Source organism: Mytilus trossulus, chromosome 13 (assembly GCF_036588685.1).
Source record: "Mytilus trossulus isolate FHL-02 chromosome 13, PNRI_Mtr1.1.1.hap1, whole genome shotgun sequence".
Classification (NCBI taxonomy): Eukaryota; Metazoa; Mollusca; class Bivalvia; order Mytilida; family Mytilidae; genus Mytilus; species Mytilus trossulus.
Window position 1 is genome coordinate 49,246,000 of NC_086385.1, and position 21,788 is coordinate 49,267,787.

At 32.7% G+C, this 21,788-nt stretch overlaps 2 protein-coding genes across 4 annotated transcripts; both read left to right on the forward strand.

Moving 5' to 3' along the window:
- The first annotated feature begins 241 nt into the window (after positions 1-241).
- On the forward strand, positions 242-10,304 carry LOC134694931 (uncharacterized). Of its 3 annotated transcripts, none has more exons than XM_063556040.1 (2): positions 242-699; positions 9,787-10,304. In XM_063556040.1, exons 1-2 carry the CDS (start codon positions 567-569, stop codon positions 10,035-10,037), a joined length of 384 nt encoding a protein of 127 aa, XP_063412110.1. In that variant the 5' UTR covers positions 242-566; the 3' UTR covers positions 10,038-10,304. The 3 variants fall into 3 exon arrangements, with proteins under 3 accessions (XP_063412110.1, XP_063412108.1, XP_063412109.1); XM_063556038.1 differs by lacking the exon at positions 9,787-10,304 and adding an exon at positions 5,168-5,784 and having other exon boundaries at positions 244-699; XM_063556039.1 differs by lacking the exon at positions 242-699 and adding an exon at positions 7,843-8,296.
- A 5,668-nt stretch (positions 10,305-15,972) lies between these two features.
- Positions 15,973-17,865, forward strand: LOC134694438 (uncharacterized). The gene has a single exon (XM_063555449.1). The coding sequence runs from the start codon at positions 15,973-15,975 to the stop codon at positions 17,863-17,865; it is 1,893 nt and encodes a 630-aa protein (XP_063411519.1).
- The last annotated feature ends 3,923 nt before the right edge of the window (positions 17,866-21,788 follow it).

Here is a 21,788-nt window from a genome sequence, read left to right on the forward strand (position 1 = left end):
CCATCAGAAGGTCAGAAGCTGTTATTATACATGTCAATGTATACAATAAAACAGAACTGCATCATCAACATAAAAACAAAATTGATGGACATTGACAAGCAACCATGCACGGTCAATAACACATTCAATTTCCATATAAAGTACTCGTATTAGATATGACACACAAACCTTAAGTATAGTAAAACTATGAATATATATTGTTCAGGAAATCAATTGACTTTTGTATAGATCGATTTTCATTCTCTCAAATGTAAACAAATTGTATACGGTATTCTTCTAACGATACGTTAAGTTGTCAGTTATTTGTAGGCATGTTTATGAAACTTTAATGCCTCCGAGCAAACTATTTAACTACCATGATGATCTGGTCAGTGGGTAATAGATTTAAATAATGAGAATTCATGTGTTATAGTATTAGCGATGGTAAACGACCTCAATGTGTTATAATTATTGTTGATTGTTATATTTAAATTCACCTGTAAAACCAGTTAAATTTTTAGAGAGAAAAATGTCTCAATAGACATGTAGTTTCTATTTGGTCGACGTACTGGACCGTGGTCAACATAATGTCATCAGACTGGAGGTACAGTTATATTGAGTGCTTTGGGAACATTGGGCTTAGTATCAGGACTTATCTAGTACCATGTTACACGTTCGGGAAGAATGCACAGCTGATGGATAAAAATTGTTTACTATATGGTAAGGATAAATTATTCCACTTGTATTTTACTTCTTTTTCTACTTAAAACTTTATAGTGACCACCTTTGAAGTTCGTGTCACAGATCCATGATGGATAACCGCCGCCGAACACAAAACAGACCGATCCTTTTCTGTAAAATTCTACACGGTCAAGCAAACTTACCATCTGACCAACTGAAAAAAACACCAAGGACAAATAAGAACATGCATGCCATAGTCAACATTTCCTCGGATTTCAATCGAAAACCGACACTTTAAAATACAGTTTCATACCAAATACGATGAAAAATTGGAACCTAAGTACTACCACCGGATATTTTCACAAAAATTCAGACAGTAGAAGAACCAGATAAAACCTTTAGCGAAATTGTAAGGGGGGGCCACTCAAGTAAATTTCTTGACGCACGCGCGGTGTATTAATATCCTTGGATGTATCACCGTAAACCTATCAAGATAACTTACAAGACATAGATTAATGTTCTGAAAATAAAGAAACATTGGATATTACAAAGGAGTAGGTTCAGTAAGACCCCTTTTTGGCCCCAAAATTGTGAAAATGTAATCTTTAAGCTATTTTTTGAAAGGTAGAATGCTTTTGCTACATAAATATGGGCTGTTTTTTACAATACAATGCACATGTATCGTGAACTAGCATCATAAAGTCATGCTAAATTACTGAAATCTTCACAATTTTAGCATTTTAGTTAAATTTTAGACGGTTTCCGTTTTAAATGAAAGTGGCTGCATTCGTGTTCATTCATAATATTGAAATGTAAGTTGTATTTGATGATAATACATGACATATATAAAGGTTGAGGATGAACATGGATGTGGCCACTTTCATTTTTGACAAAAACTATCTGAAAAGTGACGTGTTTTGGCATACTTGATAGATTTTTTAGTTTTAAGCTTCAATCAGAACGGTTTAAATGACTGAATCAGTTAAAATCTTTTACATAAACTAACCGAATCAATTGAAATAGACACTTACACGGCTGGTAATCTACACACGCAGAACATTTGGTTCTGCAATGAAAACCGTGAGAGGATTTTCCGGTTGTGCTTGAGTGGAACAATTGTCACCGCTTCAAAGGGTATAGACATTTCTAAATCGTAATTTTCTTATTCGACTGATCAAAATATTGAAAATCGGAGAATGCTATGCTGTTGTGAATACTTTAACGAAGAGATACATGTATCATTTACTGTTGTACGTGTAGTTGAACTCCTACAAAATCAGTTGCCCCACGAGAATTTGCCGAAAAAAGTGATATTTAGATTTTGAAATGGGTCTATTAACAGACCTACAAGTTCAAATTTACTTTTTTTATCGGTCAATGGGTATGAATGTCGTTTTTGGGCGGCATGGAAGCCGTCCGGTGTTGATAGACATCTTATAAATCTAAAAACTTCATATTTTCATTTTGTCATGCGTGTGGGGATCGGTTCTGATTGAGGACATCGTGAATGCGTGAGGGGACTTGGAATTATATCTTTATATATAAGCTATCAGTCGTTGAAAGTTGCCTTGATATGGTTAGATTGTTTATGAAAAAACAAGGGAGTAGGTCCGGTAAGGACCAGTTTTGGCCTTACATTTCAGGTTCATCTTTTGAAAAATTTTGACCACTTCTTAAACACTTAAGTGTCTATTTCAGTTGTTTCAATTAGTTTATGTGAAAGATTTAAACTGATTTAGTCATAAGAAACGATCCGATTTAAGCTCAAATATGAAAAACTACCAAATATGCCGAAAAAGGTCACTTTTCAGATGTTTTTTGTGAAAAATGAAAGTGGCCGCATCCGTGTTCATCCACAACCTTTATATATGTTATGTATTATCATCAAATACAACTTAGATTTCAATATTAAGGATAAACACTAATGCGGCCACTTTCGTTTTACACGGAAACCGTCAAAAATTTAACTAAAATGCTAGAATTGTGGAGATTTCAGTAATTTAGCATTACTTAATGGTGCTACTACCCGATATATTTGCATTGCATTGTCAAAAACAGCCCATATTTATGTATTAGAAGCATGCTTCTATCCAATAAATAACTATAAGTTTACATTTTAACAATTTTGTAAAACTGCTATATTTTGGGGCCAAAAAGGGGTCTTACTGGACATAAATAAAAATTATGTGATAGAATTTTGAAATAACAATAAATTAAGTTTTCTTTTTATGAATAAAAGTCTAACCAATATATTTCATTCAAATTATTCGTGGATTTGGGCAAATAATCGGTATAGTTTACTACCACAATTTGATTATTAATTAATGTTGTAATTTTCATTGTTATTTCAGTATTGCAAATCTAATCCTGAATTTTGTCTATCCTATTTTTGGAATATTGTTTAAGAAATTCATGTGACGTCACTTTGTGCGTTGATGGTATGGCTAACTGAGTAACTCGGCTGTGAATTTTTATGTGCTGGTTTAGAATGTTTTATGTATCAATTTTTATTGTATAGTTAGTCACCACTTCGATTTTATCATGTATATCTATTATATAGTCATTTTATAAAACTTCACTGGTTGCAAAATTATGAATTATTCGAAAAAAACTATGTTCTTATTCCAGGCAGAAACCCAAGGCGTATTAGGCACAACTTGTTGGAGCTTATGTCTCTCAGTGTACTTGTCTTGGCTTTCGAAATTTTTTCATCTGAGCTACACTGGTAAGCCTTGTGTGGACGAAAGACGCGTCTGATGTATAAGTATTTTTTTAACCTGGTACCTTTTGTTAGCTATAATTGGCGTGTTTCTCTTGTCATATATGTTCTCTCATTTATTTGTATTGTAGTCCTGTCATGTAATGTTGACTTTAAATGATATATTAACCATTGCCCTAGAAGCAGGAGGTTTGGCATGCCTCAAAACCGAGGTTCATCCCACCATTTTTTCTTAAAATGTCCTGTGCCAACTGTGTGTGTTAAAGTTAAATGTTAACTTGTGTCTCTGTTGTGTCGTAATTTTCCTCTTATATTTGATGTGCTTTCCTCAGTTTTAATTTGTAGTCCGAATTTGTTTTTCTTAATCAATTCATGAATTTGACTTTATTGGAAACATATTTGCAATTTATTGGTTAGACTGTTTATTCATATACAGAAAACTTTGTGTTGTATTGTATAAATCAAAATATTTAAACAAATATTTATTTTTATTTGTAGCTAGAAACAAATCGTTGACATATTTTTTCCTTTTATTGTTCGTAAAACATATCTCCCCACAATGTATTTCAAAATTCTATTTCATTAATTTTGTTTATGCACACAAATGTGTTTTTTCATGAACAATCTGACAACATTAAGGCAACTTTCAAAGACTCATAGTTAGAAATAATATTATGATTGCATGTCCCCTCACGCATTCACGATGTCTTCAATCAGAACCGATGCCCTCACGCATGACATAATAAAAATATGAGGTTTTTAGATTTATTAAGATGTCGATCAACACGGGACAGCGTACACGCTGCCCAAATCGACATTCATACCCATTGACCGAATAAAAAGTAAATTTGAACTGTATGGTCTGTAATTAGAACCATTTCAAAATTTAAATGTCACTTTTTTAGGCAAAATTTCGTGGGGCAACTGATTTTGTAGGAGTTCAACTACACGTACAACAGTAAATGATACAGGTATATCTTCGTTAAAGTATTCACAACAGCATAGCATTCTCCGATTTTCAATATTTTGATCAGTCGAATAAGAAAATTACGATTTAGAAATGTCTATACCCTTTGAAGCGGTGACAATTGCTCCACTCAAGCACAACCGGAAAATCCTCTCACGGTTTTCATTGCAGAACCAAATGTTCTGCGTGTGTAGATTACCAGCCGTGACTTAAGTGTTTAAAAAGTGTCCAAAATATCTCTTTAGATGAAACTGAAACTAGAGGTTAAAATCGGCCCTTACCGGACCTACTCCAAATGAACATGTATAATAACTAAAGTTTGATATGAATAGCTACATTTGATATGAGGGTCTAGCTTGATGAAGTTTATAGAATAGACGATAATGGACCAATACCACAAAAATGGCGAACAAAACTGAATAGAAAAAATAGAGGAAAATATATAATTAGGTTCTAACTGTTACATATCCAAATAAGAGTAAATTTGCAAAATTTATAAAGAACTGAGAAAAATGGCTTTAAAATATACTGAGCCAAAAAGTTTAGCAACATATTTGTTTTTAAATTTATTTTTGTTGTTTCTGGATTTTTTTTTATTAAACATCATTGATATAATCCTTAGTTTTACCAGTAATTTTAAACAGTCGTACTTTTGTCCAGGTGATTTGTCCTGGAAGAGTGTATGCACAGGTAGTTAGTATTGCAACAGTGTTACTAGTATCTCCTCCTGTACATGGTTTTGAACGGATATATTGTGCCCATGTCAAATCTTCTATGGGTAACTTTCCGATCGTTTTTCAGTTTTTTTAATTTTATTTCAGGTTTGTTGTGTGCGATTCCACCACTGAATGTACTGCTAGCTGTCAATCTACGGAGACAAATTCGAATTAAATATAAAATTTCCGGATCTGTTCTAAAAGATATCCTTGCTTTACTTCTGTGTCCGTTTTGTACCTTGATACAAGAATCACAACAATTAACAGACCACCAAATAGAAACAAAAATCCCATCTGATATGGTCATAGAGAGAGACGATGTTGAAAACCAAACCACCACTATAGAAACTCCCTCCTGATAGTTAACGAAACTTAAAATAAAGCTCAACAAATGACACAGAGGCTGTGATTTGTCAATGTGGATACCCACAACTGATGAAAGAAAATTTCGTTTTGCAGGATACACAATTCTACCTCATCTCTGCAGTTTGAACAGTAGTGTTGTACATTTGAAGTGTATATAAAGAGCAACAGTTACTATGGAAACAATAAACATGTCCTTCTAAGGCAGGTGTATACTATACATTTGTTCACATAACAAGCTCTGTATTACTTGTTTGTTCCTTGAAAGGCGTCTATGAGTGTAGCTAATAAATATAATCAAAACTACTTTTTAGTATTCAGTTCTAAAGCTCTTTTGTACTTTGAGTTCCTAGCCACCAGTACTTGTTCAAATTTCTGTCAGGACTAAAAGTTCTAAGCTCTATAAGTACTTGTTTTTTTTTAAGCAGAAGTCGTTACCTAAATAAAGGCAACAGTAGTATACTGCTGTTCGAAAGTCATAAATCGATTGAGAGAAAATAAATCCAGGTTACAAACTAAAACTGAGGGAAACACATCAATTATAAGAGGAAAACAACGAAGCAACATAAACACTGAAGAGCAACAAAAACAATCGACAATGCAACACACACAGAAAAAAACTAATAGATAACAACTGCCGTTTTCCTGACTTGGTAAAGGAGATTTTAAGAAAAAATGGTGTGTTGAACCTGGTTTTGCGGCTAGCCAAACCTCGCGCTTTTATGGCAATGTTAAATGTAACACTAAAATGACAACACTACATGACATGACTACAGTACCAATAAATGCAAGCATATTCAAGACAGAGAAATACACAAATGAACATTAGGCATCAATCATTTGTGTTTCTGGAAAGGGGGGGGGGAGAGATTGGGCTATGGATTTTGTTTGGAAAAGTTTGTTTCCAGTTTTTGTAATAATATGTCCGGAAAAAACAATAGCCCTGCCACCCCCCCCCCCCCCCCCCCCCCCAACACACACACACACACACGGAAAATCAAATGGTTGCTGCCTTACAATAGTAATTTCGACAAGCTTATAGTTTTCAAAGGTGTCAAGCTTATAATTTAATACATCATACGTGCGTTTCATCTACACAAGACCCACCAGTGACACTCAGATCAAAATAGTACAGAAATCCAAACAAGAACAAAGTTGAAGAGCATTGATGTTGTGCCAAAGTTGTGCTATGGTTATCTATGCCTTGGATAAATCCTTAGTATTAAGAATAATTCTTCTAACCACAGAACACGTAAAACAAAAAGGGCAGCACAAAATAACCATGCATTGTCACCGAATGAATAACGCTACAAATTGACGTCATATGTAAAAGTGACGTCACATGTTAATTTAAAAAGTTTGATATAGCCAAAAACAGGTTGGTAATTATGGTATTCGATGTATCATATAATGTATCATATAATAATTACTATTTAATTAGTATATAATTGTATATTTAACAGACGTTTAAATATTAGCAAAATCTAAAGCTTTACCAGTTGTAAGGCTCAAAGCACTGCATACATAGACAATAATAGTGCATTGACTTGACATATCAACGATATAAGGATGAGGCTTAGAAACGAGGAAATGCGAGGCAGTGCCGAGCATTTTCCCCGTTTCGGGCCGAATCCTTATATCGTTGATATGTCAAGTCAATGCACTATTATTGTCTTTATACTGCAATCTAAAAAAACATTTTCAATTGTTGTTTATTGTGTTAATGTTATTTATTTGATTTAAATATTGGGAAAAATCCCCCTTTAAAAATGCCTCATATCACACAGATGGAGAAATATAAAACACGATGAAATGTACATCATTACCGCAATCAATGATGAAAGAATTCGTTGCAGACTAAAATATCAACAATAAACATAAAACATAATGATTTATAGGTTGCAAACAAAAAAATATTAATAAGTGAAATATGTTTTCCCAAAAATTGCAAAAGAAACAAGTTTGAGTCGTTAAACGCATCGTTGTTTACATTGGAAACAAGAACAGGTTGAAGAGGTCGTATGAATAATTAAATATAATTTCGACAATTTCTATTTAAATATTCATGAGGAAAAGTGATATCAGGTCAGTGACTGTATATGGCATAGAAATATACAGTCAACGCATTTTGACTGCTCAAATAGAACGAGTGCAGTATAAATAAAGTTTAAAGCTTTAACTACTAAATATCTTATTTAGATGAAAGATATCAAAAGCAATTTAAATATTTAGATAGATATTTGCACGTTATGTTTTAAATTAACAGTGCGTTTGAAACAAGTCGCCCGGGTTTAGGGGTTTGAATCGTGGGTTTATATGAACTTAATGCTTATGGCCTTGAGGTCGTATCCCAGCATAGACACTTGATTTTTCTACATACATGATGAGGGTTAGTCTATTAGGTATAGATATTTGAAAGTTTTATAGTAAATTTAACATTCCCACCAAAATGTTACAGAACAACGGAAAGCATGCAGAACAAAGAAGCTTGACTTAGAGTTTGGTAGGGGTGATCCTGCTTATATTACCCCTGGTAGAACACAGGAGCTGGTATGTGAGGATAATTGATTTAGATTAATGAGCATTCATATGTTAGTTTAAACGATAGTAAACGACCTCAAAGTGTAATTTTTATCTTTGAGTTTACCTATAAACTGTTTAACCGATTAAATTTAGAAAAACACAATGTCTCAATAGACGTTTTGTTTCCGTATTTGGTCGAAGATCTATTCAACATTATGTCATCAGACTGGAAGTACAGTTATATTGAGTGTTTTGGAAACATTGGGCTTAGTATCAGGACTTATCTAGTACCATGTTACACATTCGGGAAGAATGCACAGCTGATGGATAAAAATTGTTTACTATATGGTAAGAATCAATTAATTAATTCACTTGTATTTTACTTCCTGTTCTACTTTAACCATTAAGGTGACAACCTTCAGTAAATTGAAGATTATCATGTATGTCACAGATTGATAACTTACAACAAGACATACATTTAAAATGTTATACAAATTATTAAAGGTAGAGGAAAAACAAGTGAACAATAAGTTTTATATCATGAATAGCTGGCTTTATTCATTAATTAGATATGAGTGTCTGGATGGGTCCAAAAAATAAACCGAATATAGAAAAATAAATTTAAAATATGATGAGGTTCTTAAATATATAATGAACATTTCTAAAGAACAGAAAAAATAGGCTTAAAAATTAAAAATACGGCATTGATAAACGCCCCGTCCAGGCCCTCATATGACACCTTCAACAAATAGAGGATCATGCATCTTACAGGCGGATAACTTACAACAAGACAAATACATTGTTGGAAATTATCAAGTTTATTTGTATAAGCATATGAACAGGACGAAAAACGAGTCCCACACTACTATGAAAACAAACCAATGTAATCTAATAATTGCGGAAGATAACAAAAATGTTTAATGAAAATTCGCACGTGATGGGCATTCAAATAAAACTTGACTATAATCTAAATAAAATTATGACGGAAATTGGCCATCTAGCGGGATATTTTGTCCACTTTCTCGTTTAATTGTTTCCGGGACATTTAAATATATACTCTTCATCCGGGACACTCTAATACATGTATGATGTAGATACTCTTCAACACTTAATATATTACACTTTGGTTTACTGCTCGAGTTGCTGTGTGTTTCTTTATTCCATAATGGCAAAAAGATAAAAGGTCTGTCCCAAGTCAAGAACCTACAGCCCGTGTTAGTCTTTTTTTTAATTTGATTCAATTGATTGTTTCGGAGTAAGGTATGGCGCGCATTTCGTTTACACCATTGTTAAGAGGACAGCTGAAGCTCGCCTTCGTGTTACTGGTGTTCGAATGTTCATCCTTTTTCTCCTTCTTTGTAAATATTAACTGGTTTTCTACGCATTGATATCGTAAAATATCAGCCGCGAGCCACAATGTGAACCTGTTTGGCGAGTGAGCGCAGCGAACGAGTTAAAAAGTTTCACATTGTGTCGACCGGCTGATATGTTACTATATCAATGTGTAGAAAACCCGATTATCTATTTATCATTCTATTAATTACTGGTCATTTCCCTCTTTCTAGGATAGTTTTATGCTTAACGAAAGCAGTGTTAATAACGTCTTCCTCGCATTGTGATGTCGCTGATAACTTCTTCTCTCACACTGTGACGTCACTGATAATGCATGGTCTCGTTTAAAAGCCTTGATATGAGAATTACGAAGCGACAAAGCAGGGTGATATAGGCATATGGAAGGACGATAAACGATGTTATCTGTCTTTCTTGTACTAGTTTTGAATGTTCAATTTATGCTTATTTTCCTTATTTTGAAAGTTCTTTTTCTGTATGTATTTCAGGATTGTTATGCGCTATACCACCACTGAATGTAGTGCTAGCTGTTTATCTACGAAGACAAATTCGAATTCAATATAACATTTCTGGATCTGTTCCAAAAGATATCATTGCGGTAATTCTGTGTCCGTTTTGTACTTTGATACAAGAATCCCAACAATTAACAGACCAACAAATAGTAACAAATATGCCATCTGACATGGTGATAGAGAGAGACGGTATTGATAATCAAATTACTACAGACACTCCCTCCTGAAAGACCAAAAAATATTCAGCTCAATTATAAATAACTGAAAAAGGTTGTGATTTGTCATTGATTATGACACATCAACAAATTGAAAAAAAAGTGTGATTGATGACTTCAAATGGTTTTTTTTTTTCTACGGGAAACATTGTTAAACTTGATTTTTTCATACTGTATGAAGTATTGTTGCACATTAACCTTTGTATAAAGAACAGCTATGGAAGCAAAATGAAAAGGTATCCATTATACAGATGTTCAAATAAAACACATTTCCTATTATTTGTTTTGTCTTTAAAAAAAAGCGTCTATAATTGTAATTGATAAATATAAATAGATCTAGTCAGGTCTTCTGTACTTTCGGTTCCTAGCCGACAGTGCTTGTTCCAAAGCTTTGACAGTACTTAATTCGAAAAGCAGATATGTCGGTGCCGAAACTATGTGTATACCATAATTATATAGAAAATAGACGAAAGAACCAGAACTAGTCAGGCCTAAAGCTCTTCATTTCTTTGATTTTCAAGCCACCAGTACGTGAACTAGTTCAATTTTCTACATTTACATTATTCAAAGTAGATAAGATTGACAACAAAATCCCCAGATTTGACGTTATAAATATATGCAGATCACATGTAAATGAAACTACAGTACATCCAAAATAGCCATTGAGTCCTTCATAATCTTTGGTCCATTAACATTGACATAGTGTAATTGTTACTTAATCTGAAGTACTGATTGTAATAGTATCTCTCCTACCGGTGGTTCACATTTTAAACCAACGATTATCATCATAACACAATGTTGATTGTTGTAGCCTTATTTTTGACATCTTAGCCTTTTGTGATTGTTTGTTTTGTTCATATATCGTGGTTAACATAATGCTATTTTATGCAACTGTCATACAATTAAGAGAATTAGCTATATCGCTTTGAAACCAGGTTTAATCCACCATTTACTACAATAGAAAATGCCTGTACCAAGTCAGGAATATGGCAGTTGTTTTCCATTGTTTGATGTGTTTGCGCTTTTGATTTGCCATGTGATTACACGTATAATAATGTTTTCTGAAGGAACATATTAAGTTGTATGATTGTTCTCTTTTGAAATTTGTAGTATCGACAACTAGAGTAGGTATTTTCAAAGAACTTTGAAGCCCTTGCTGAATCAGATACAATTTATGTAAATAAATAAGAAAGAGCACTTGGTCGACCAATCAATATAACATTACTTGTTATGACGATTTTGTAACATGTGTAATATAGGTATTCAATTAAAAATTTTCATTTTTTCTTGAAATTAGGCATAGCACAGATCTATTAAACAAATTCAACCTGCATTTTTTCTTAAAATATACTCTACCAATTCAGAAATATGACAGTTGTTACAAATAGTCGTTTTAAGTATGACTTTCGAACAGCGTTATACTACTGTAGTATTTATCTATGATTATTCATGGAGCATGTGGAGATTCAAAGTGAACTGTCAATTCCTTTATCAAACAGTTTATATATTGTAATTTAACTAAACAAAACATTTACACTTTGCAATGATCATATATATATATATATATACACAACTCGTCTAAACATCAACCCAACAATGTTAGATCTGTAAATTTGCTTTCGCAAATTTTTGGTTCTTCCCTCGCCGGGATTCGAACCCATGCTACTGTGATATCGTGACACCAAATCGCCTGCACTGCAGCCGTCCCGCTAGACCACACGACCACCTGGGCTCTCTAAAAAAAGAGCTTTCGCTGGCCTTGTGTTACCTTTCCTCGTCAGTTTTAATCTAGCGGCGTACTACAGTACATGATATATAAGGCATGAAGATGTTATTGTTACAGATCAGCTAAATTATCTATAGTAAAGGATCCTACAAATTAATGTAATATACAGTCACAGAAAATAATTATATTTATAAGTACGTCAGAGTCAGTGACAACTCTACAACAGATGTATCCATCGGATCGCCATCAATGATGGTGATACATGGCTGTGTACATAATGTATATACAACTCGTCTAAACATCAACCCAACAATGTTAGATCTGTAAATTTGCTTTCGCAAATTTTTGGTTCTTCCCTCGCCGGGATTCGAACCCATGCTACTGTGATATCGTGACACCAAATCGCCTGCACTGCAGCCGTCCCGCTAGACCACACGACCACCTGGGCTCTCTAAAAAAAGAGCTTTCGCTGGCCTTGTGTTACCTTTTCTCGTCAGTTTTAATCTAGCGGCGTACTACAGTACATGATATATAAGGCATGAAGATGTTATTGTTACAGATCAGCTAAATTATCTATAGTAAAGGATCCTACATATTAATGTATATATACAGTCACAGAAAATAATTATATTTATAAGTACGTCTGAGTCAGTGACAACTCTACAACAGATGTATCCATCGGATCGCCATCAATGATGGTGATACATGGCTGTGTACATAATGTATATACAACTCGTCTAAACATCAACCCAACAATGTTAGATCTGTAAATTTGCTTTCGCAAATTTTTGGTTCTTCCCTCGCCGGGATTCGAACCCATGTTACTGTGATATCGTGACACCAAATCGCCTGCACTGCAGCCGTCCCGCTAGACCACACGACCACCTGGGCTCTCAAAAAAAAGAGCTTTCGCTGGCCATGTGTTACCTTTCCTCGTCAGTTTTAATCTAGCGGCGTACTACAGTACATGATATATAAGGCATGAAGATGTTATTGTTACAGATCAGCTAAATTATCTATAGTAAAGGATCCTACAAATTAATGTAATATACAGTCACAGAAAATAATTATATTTATAAGTATATATATATATACATATCAAATTCAGTTGTCCTTTTACTGGCAATACGTGTAAAAATACACAATGAAATATTATACTGTTAAAAGCAGTTGTTGAATTATTTAAATGAGTTCAATGACAAGAAAAATGTACCTGACAAAGTAATTAGGCATCTGTATACACGATAGAAAGTGTCCAGTGGTTCTACCTAAGGAAAACAAATGTTTTTCATTAACGGACAGACATAAGTGTATACTTTGGAGTTTTACACACTTCACAAGTAATTTACATTCTAAAAGTAAATACAACACAAGAGGCATAACTCTCGAAAATAATATTTTATTTTATATCTATTTTAGTATTAACCAAACAAAAATACTTGAAAATGAAAAATACAGTATCTATTACATTCTTATCAAGGACTTGTATAACTTGAAAACACAAAAAGCTTAACGTCTACCTTATATCATAAAGACCATGTTATGATAATAAGAAATCTTTCTCAGATGATGCGTACTTTGTTCAGAGGAAACTTGTAGTTTTTATAAATAGTAGTGTAGCAGAGCAATGAAACTCTGCTTTTGTTTTTATAACCTCCTATCAGAAATAAATTAGTTTTAATAATTATAATCAAGTTACCATCAACTTTATGTAAACTGAGTATAAATTGTTTTATGTTGTTGCATACAGAGACTAAATATTCAACATCTATTCAAAATTCAGTGAAAAACTTAATATTCAACAAATTGTTTTGGAATATGACAGTTGTTATCCCTTCGCTTAGTGTGTTTGAGCTGTTACGGCCAGAAATTACCTTTAAATTGTAGCCAACAAAAGACACAAATCGATAATAGAATTTAACAAGGTTTATTATACAAAAGTTTACAATAAGTATTACACAAATATTACTGTCAACTTAACTGTCAACATATGAGTCCAATCTTTTATCTTTATCTGTATCCGGATATCTTTCGGAATCCAATCTGAATATTACGGTCACAATCCAGTATGATGTTGTTTGTAGAATAAAAGTGTCAATTCAAATGCTATGAATAATAATTTCTATCGATGTCTTAAGTGTTTAACTTTAGTGTCTGTATATATATAATTGTCACGGAAATTCTAGAGAACACTCTATAATGGATCGTCCTATAAAGTTACACCGGAAGTTTCTAGTAAAATGTAGAAGTTTATATAACGCATCTTTTATTAGGATCATTCTGGAATCATTATGTAAGTCAAATGGAAAGTTCCAATCATTCTGTGATTGTTCCAGTGATTTCTAAAGTGCACAGTTCTAAGATTATTCTGTAAACAACTATCAGGCCACACAACACAAATCAGGCCAACATAAATAAATACAATAATTACAATATCATAACAGAGCTAAGGATTTTCCATTTACATAGGGACTTTCCTTTTTGAATTTTCTACGGAGTTCATTTTTTTCTGATTTTAACTTTTTCCTCGAGTTCATATAAAATCAAAACGTAAATTCTTCGTAATATTTAATGGCACTCAAAACATTCATGGCATAATATAGAGACAAAAATATGTCTTTCTGCTATTGCACATATCCTTATAATTTTATTAGTAGTATGATTTTATATTTAAAAATAAACAGTCGTATATCTGTAAAGTATATCCTAACATGTATAATTTTACTCCTTACTCTATTTTAAACCAAAAAACTTTGGAGCTAATCAATTCGATTCAGAAATCTTACTTGAAGTCAGCCCACATAGTATTGTACTTAATGTCTAATTATCTTAAACAATTGAAAAAAAAAAACAATATTAAGGATAGATAAGAAAAAAAAACATGTTAGTACAAAACTATCATATGAAGTAGGATCATCACTTCAAGGAATTATTGATGGTAACTAGAAGACAATGAAGGAAACAGCAAAGAAAAATCTGTATTTCCTTATAAAGTTTTTTTTTTAATTTTCCCCGTTTCTCATTGTTTTTCTAACAATGCGAATGATAAAAAAAGAAATTCAATAGTTTTGTTTTCGTATTTCAAATTGTCATCAACTTCAAACTTTTAATTGTTAAAGTAGCTTCAAGCACTTACACTCACTATCCTCTCTAAGAAAGAAAATACGAGACCAAATAAAGGCATAATGTTATATATATAAATAAAGTCAAAACAGCAACACAATATGTGTCACAGTCACAGGAAATGTGTCTATAGTTCAATAATATTTTTAGAAGAAGAAAATTAAACAATAATTAAAGGTAAGAATTTAAGAAATTTTACAGATATAAGTATGAGGGCCAATGCAAGTCATCATTTCGTTTTTTGATTAGCAGTGTTAGAAAAACAAGTCACAATTGGTTGAAGTTAACTATTATAGGTCAAAGTACGGTCTCCAGCACGAAGCAGTGGCTCACATCGAACAGCAAGCTATAAAGGACCCAAAACATAACTAGTGTAAAACCATTCAAACAGGAAAACCAACGGTCTAATATAGATAAAAAATGAGAAACACTTCCGAACCACATCAACAACCACTGAACATCAGGTTTCTGATGACTTATATTCTTTACATCTTTAATGATAGAAACGATAATATTTGTTCATAGGACTTTTCTCACTCACACAGTCACTTTATCATGTTCAATGGACTGTGGAATATGGACAAAAACCTTTTATTTATGTATATATAACAGTTCACATTATTACAAGTAACTGTACAAAGATTCAAGTTCATGGTAAACTATAAAAAACCAAAACGTAACCTAACATCAATGAAGAGAGAGTCTGGAAAACAAAATGCCCCCTCACATTATTTCTGGGGAAAGTATTTGAAGGAAATTCCACAAGTTACGTCTTTAACTTTGGATGTTTCCAGAATCCAATCACGACAATGCTCTTACGTCAGTTCCTCTTTCTTCAAATTTGATAAAGAAATGTAGAAAATGGTAGATAAAGCGGGTTTTATAGCTAGCTAAACCTATCACTTGTATAACAGTCGCATTGGATTCTTTAATGAAAGGTATAGAGACTGTTGTTTCTTTATTTTAATTTAGTGGGAACTTATTTTGTAGATTGACATAACGAGTATGGAGATAATATCCACAGATAATTCGAAGTGCGAATCGTTGAAATTTTACACTTATCTATGCCAAAATATTGGATCTGACGAACTTGCGAAAATGAGAAGGTTAGCTTTCACCATTTTAGATTTGGGACAATCATTTGGTCATAAAACAATAACCAGTGGAAGTAAAGGGGAAGGACTTGATATGAAAGGCAGTGATTTGGATGTAATGGCTATAAATTCATTTTTTAAGGTATACGAATCAGAAAAAGATGTTGTTCTTGATGGTCTGACAATTCCCTTAGTTATGGTTACTGATGCGACCCAACAATGTTTTACACAGTTATGTCGTCTAAATCATCATCGAGTATATAACGATTGGGATTCGGCTTTTAAACTATTACCTTTGTGGCAAAAACATCCTCTAGGATACATGCTTTCAAGTGAACAGTATAAACTGTTTATTATGTCACTTGCCGGTCTCAAGCTTGCTGAACGCAAACTTCCAAGATTAGTGAAAACGCATGGCCCATGTCTAACAAGTTTTGATGATGAATTGGATAATGTAGTGTGCCTTAAATGTGATCAATGGCTATTTCAAACACAGCCATGGATAAGAAGACCACGTACTGCATGGCCTTCACCTAAAATCATATCAAAAATTATATCTTGTGGAGTGCTTTTTGTTCCAATCGGATGCAAAGGATCAGAAAATGAAAATCTGGAATGGCGAATTTCATTTTCTGTTGCAGAAAAATTTCTTATATATTCTTTCAACCATACAAAATTCTTATGTTATGGACTGTTAAAAATCCTGCTAAAGGAAATATTAGAGAAAGGTGCTGATTTGAAGGGATTATTATGTTCATATTTTTTAAAAACATTAATGTTTTGGATGTCAGAAGAAACATATTCGAATTTATGGCGACCAGATAATATCATTCCTTGTTTTATGGCATGTCTACAGAGGTTACTGTACTGTGTCAGATATTCAATCTTGCTACATTATTTTATTCCTGAAAATAACTTTTTCCAATCACGGTTCAATACTAGTAACAAGAAAAAATTAGAAACCATACTTACAAATTTATATGGGCGAGGAATTAATTGTTTTGCTTATTCTGTGACCCTAAGAGACTACCAAAGCCAATACTACAAAGACAATCATCCTTTAACACAAGTAAATTTTACAACATTTGAACTATTTATCGATTTATCAAATTTAAAGAAAATGTATCTACTATATCATTGTCTACATCATTCCAGAACTGTTGCATGTAAAAGTCTATTTACATTGTATTTATCAAAGTCATGTTGGTTTGTTACAGATACCTCTAAACATCTTTTTATAAGTTATAGCGCAGAAAACAAACATCAATACTCGAAGTACAAGTACGATCTCAGTCATTTATTGATAGGTGTACATTCAGATGCAGTAACTGGATGGCTGATTTTAGCTTCATTTTTCTATGTTAGAAAAAAATACGTTGCCTCTATAAGATTACTAAATTATGCGTTGCAGAAATACACAGATGAGAAAATTTTTACTGGATCCGGATTTACCAAATATGAGTTAACATTTATCCAAAAACACGTTCTAAATCTGATGAAAACAGAAAAGTTGTATTCAGTATTAAGATCATTGAGAATTGAAACTCTTACATTTGGCCCTAAGTCATCAATAATTCCACAGGAATTGCAACTAGATGTTACAAAGAAGCGCACATGTTATTATCCTTTACCATTTGCATATTTTCTTGGCTTCTTATGTAACTACCATCTACAGGACATTCCATCGAGTAGACGTTACTTACAACAACTTATATTAACAAAGAAAAACGATAGTATTCATGCTAATTTATTTAAAGCGAATACAGCTATAATGTGTGGCGTAGCCCATCAGTTAATTGGTGAGGCATACTTTGCTAAAATATCATTTCAGGAAGCTGCGATGCAAGATGAGTACAACTTTACTAGTGCAGCAACAAGGTTGTCTAGCGTCACATGATGCTGACTGTAAACTAAATTTGTTATTTAATGGTTTATAATTTAATTTTGGATGTAATGCGTCTTTTGATTGGCTGACAGTGTCTTGTCTATCTGCTCATAAAAATAATTTTGTCATGTGACCGTGTTTTTTATGATTTTCCCCGTATTTTGAAATATAATTTAGAATTAAATTATAAAGAATAACAGTAATATTTTTTTTGTCGAATCGAAATAACAAAACATGTGATGCACTATTTGAAATAACAGGCTTTCCGGATTATTCAGTGTGCACCTAGTTTTTGATATTATTTCTCTTGTTAAAGTCATTCGTGACTCATTGCTTTTTTTTGTTTTATTTCAAAATGCATGATACTTTTTATCTTTATCTTCTATTGATCTACCGGAAATCTCGAGATTTTCTTAGTCATGTGACATTATTTTCATAATTATTTGTAAGCTATTAACATATGTCATGTTTCTAAGACTAAATAAACTGAAATTGTTGAATATATATATGTTTTAATATGTTTTTCAGTATTTTTTTTAATTATAATAATTATGCTGATAAATCTACAGAAGGACAACATTAAATGAAAATCAAATGTGTAAGACTTGAATAATGTAGGGAGAAATCAATAATATTCCAACCTACCCCAGTCGACTATGAATAAAAATATGGGTTACAAGTCAATGAGACAGCAAACTTTCAAAACCTCGTAAAATTATAAGAAATGAATGAAAATGTTGGGTCTAAGTCATTGAAATAGGATCTATGAAAAATTCCAACGCTCATCTCAGAACTAAAAATTGAGACAGGAAATGGGGAATGTGTCAAAGCGACAACAACCCGACCATATAGTAGACAACAGCCGAAGGCCAACAATGGGTCTTCAATGTAGCGAGAAACTCTGGCAACTGGAGGCGTCCTTTAGCTGGCCCCTTAAAAAATATGTATACTAGTTCAGTGATAATGGACGTCATACTAAACTTCGACTATGAATAAGTCATGTAGTTCGCAAACTTTTAAAACGTATATAATGTAATGTGGGTATACAAATTTACAAAGTATTTTACTAAAACCTTCAACAAAACATACATTGAAAAAAATGTGGGTTACTGTTCAATGAAACAGCAACTTGTAATACAACATTGAATCCACAAACGTAGGAAACGTCCAACAAATATAAACATGAATGGAAATTATTCTTAATTTGTATGACGACAACTTTTACAAAACCCGACTGTATAGGTTATAAATAAGTCATGTAGTACTTGTACGCAACCTACTAAAATCTAGAAAAGATATTAGTAATTATATGAAATGGGAGGTAAGAATCAATTAGAAAAAAAAGTACCAGAACCTCCCACAAATATGACTATGAATAGAAATGTGAGAGATACACATCCTATCAATTATGACTAAGCATGAAAATGTGGGAAACATTCAACAAATATGAAAATGAATGGAAATAACTACGATAACTTCTACAAAACCTGACTGTATAGGTTATAAATAAGTCATGTAGTACGCAACCTACTAAAATCTAGAAAAGATATTAGTAAATATATGAAATGTGAGGTAAGAATCAATTAGACAAAAAAAAGTACCAGAACCTCCCACAAATATGACTATGAATAGAAATGTGAGAGATACAAATCCTATCAATTATGACTAATCATGAAAATGTGGGAAACATTCAACAAATATAAACATGAATGGAAATAACTATTAATTTGTATGACAATAACTTCTACAAAACCTGACTGTGTAGGTTATAAATAAGTCATGTTGTTCGCAACCTACTAAACTCTAAAAAAAGATATTAGTATTTAAATGAAATGTGAGGTAAAAACCAATTAGACAACAAAGTACCAGAACCTCCCACAAATATGACTATAAATAGAAATGTGAGAGGTACAAATCCTATCAATTATGACTAAGCATGAAAATGTGGGAAATATGCCAAAAAGACAACAACCTACCGGAATCTCAAACAAATATAACTAAATAGTAAAGCAGGGTAAAATGTGTTTTAGTAAGCAACTAACCGGAACCTCCAACACAAATTATTTTGCGTAGAACATGCAGAAAGATATAATTTCGAATGGAATTATAGGGTATAATTCAATAAGACATCACTCTATTTAAGCGTCCAAAAAATATGACTATGAAGGGCAATATTTGGTGGTAGTCAATACAACTGTATTCTACGAAAACATCTTACAAACAGCATTCTCATTATCAATGTATGGTATAGCAATTTGAAAGCAAGTAGCTGTTCGACATACATGATGCGAGAAACGAATGGTTGATACTAGCTGTGAAATATACGGGCGTTTTTCAATAAAAGCGTAACTTTCAGACCTAAAAAAATGGAAATCAACTTGTCTAAAATTTCATTTCAAGAGTTATTTTGAATACCTCTATTATAGACGTGTTTGTAAACAAAAAGTGCAATCTTAAATACTCTTTAAAATGATTATATTTTCATAATTTGTGTACTGTTTCGTAGGGAAACTGCTTCTAAACACACATATTTTTGCAATTTTAAATGTTTCCTATAGACATTCCAGTGTGTTTACTTTATATACATTGTACTAGAACAATCTCATTTTTTCTGAATTGGAGAACCTTTTTTTTTTTATAAATATTAGACAGTACTTCACACATGTCACATATGAAGGTACAACTCATGTTACGTAGTGGACATTTTGATGCGTTTTGTAGTTGACAAAACCGTTTCGTAGTGGACAAACAGTTTCGTAGTTGACATCAACCCTCTTCTATGTTTATAAAAACATAATAAAAATTACATGAAACTTAACCTTGTTATGTGTTTTGCACGAATATAACTGAAAAAAGAGTAAAAAAGACTGCATGGTAGTGGTAGTGTCCCCTACGAAACGTTTTTCTCCCATATTAGTTTCGTAGGTGACCGTTTCTTAGTGGACATATTCGCATGTTTTATTCCCCCCCCCCCCCCCCACAATCCCTATATTGCAATAGTAACAAGACTGATTGTATTCATCAAGCATGTATTAAGCTGTACACTGATATTTTTTTCATAATTTTAAAACCAGATACGGGAGGAGTTTTGACCCGTTTCGTAGTGTACATTAACAAAAACACGGTATCACTCTGGTCCATTTGATGTGCTCAATTTTTCTTACTAACAATTAAATTGCCGTTATAAAAGCATCACTTCTTTTGTAAGACCCTAATGTTTATATCTCTCGCAAACAAAAATTACATCGATTTTATAAAACTGTTTATTAGTAAATTTTAATGACTTCGTTTTGTAGTGGGCATTTTGTCAGGGACACACCTTCTGAAATTAAAAATCGTATGTTGAAAGCTGTTTATTAAAATATGTTGGCTCTGAACATACTTCCGAATCATTAAAGAACTTATATTAAGTAAAAATAACTTTTATTTCTACATTTTTACGATATTGTAGAGTATGAATGTTGAACAGACGGTCTAGGGACATGTCATTTTGGTTGTTATGGACCATTCAGGAATCAATATCTTATTAATCCCTCTAAAAAATTGACACGACCAACCATGCGAGAGACATTGGTTGGTACTAGCTGTGAAATCTACATGACACGATTTATCGTGCGACAGACGGATAAGTGATACTAGCTGTGAAATCTACATGACACGATTTATCGTGCGACAGACGGATAAGTGATACTAGCTGTGAAATATGCATAACACCCTTACGAGAGATGCGAGATATGCATGACACGGAAAACCATTTGATGATTGTGTTGGTTATACCTAGCTATGTGTTATGCATAACTAGAAGACTCGTGTCGAAAATGTGTTGGTTGGTATTAGCTTGGTACATGGAAATAATACCCGTTTTGAAAAATTTGAAAAAAACAAAAAAACGAGTAAAGTCGCACGTGAAGTTATCTAAGATTTGATATAAAATC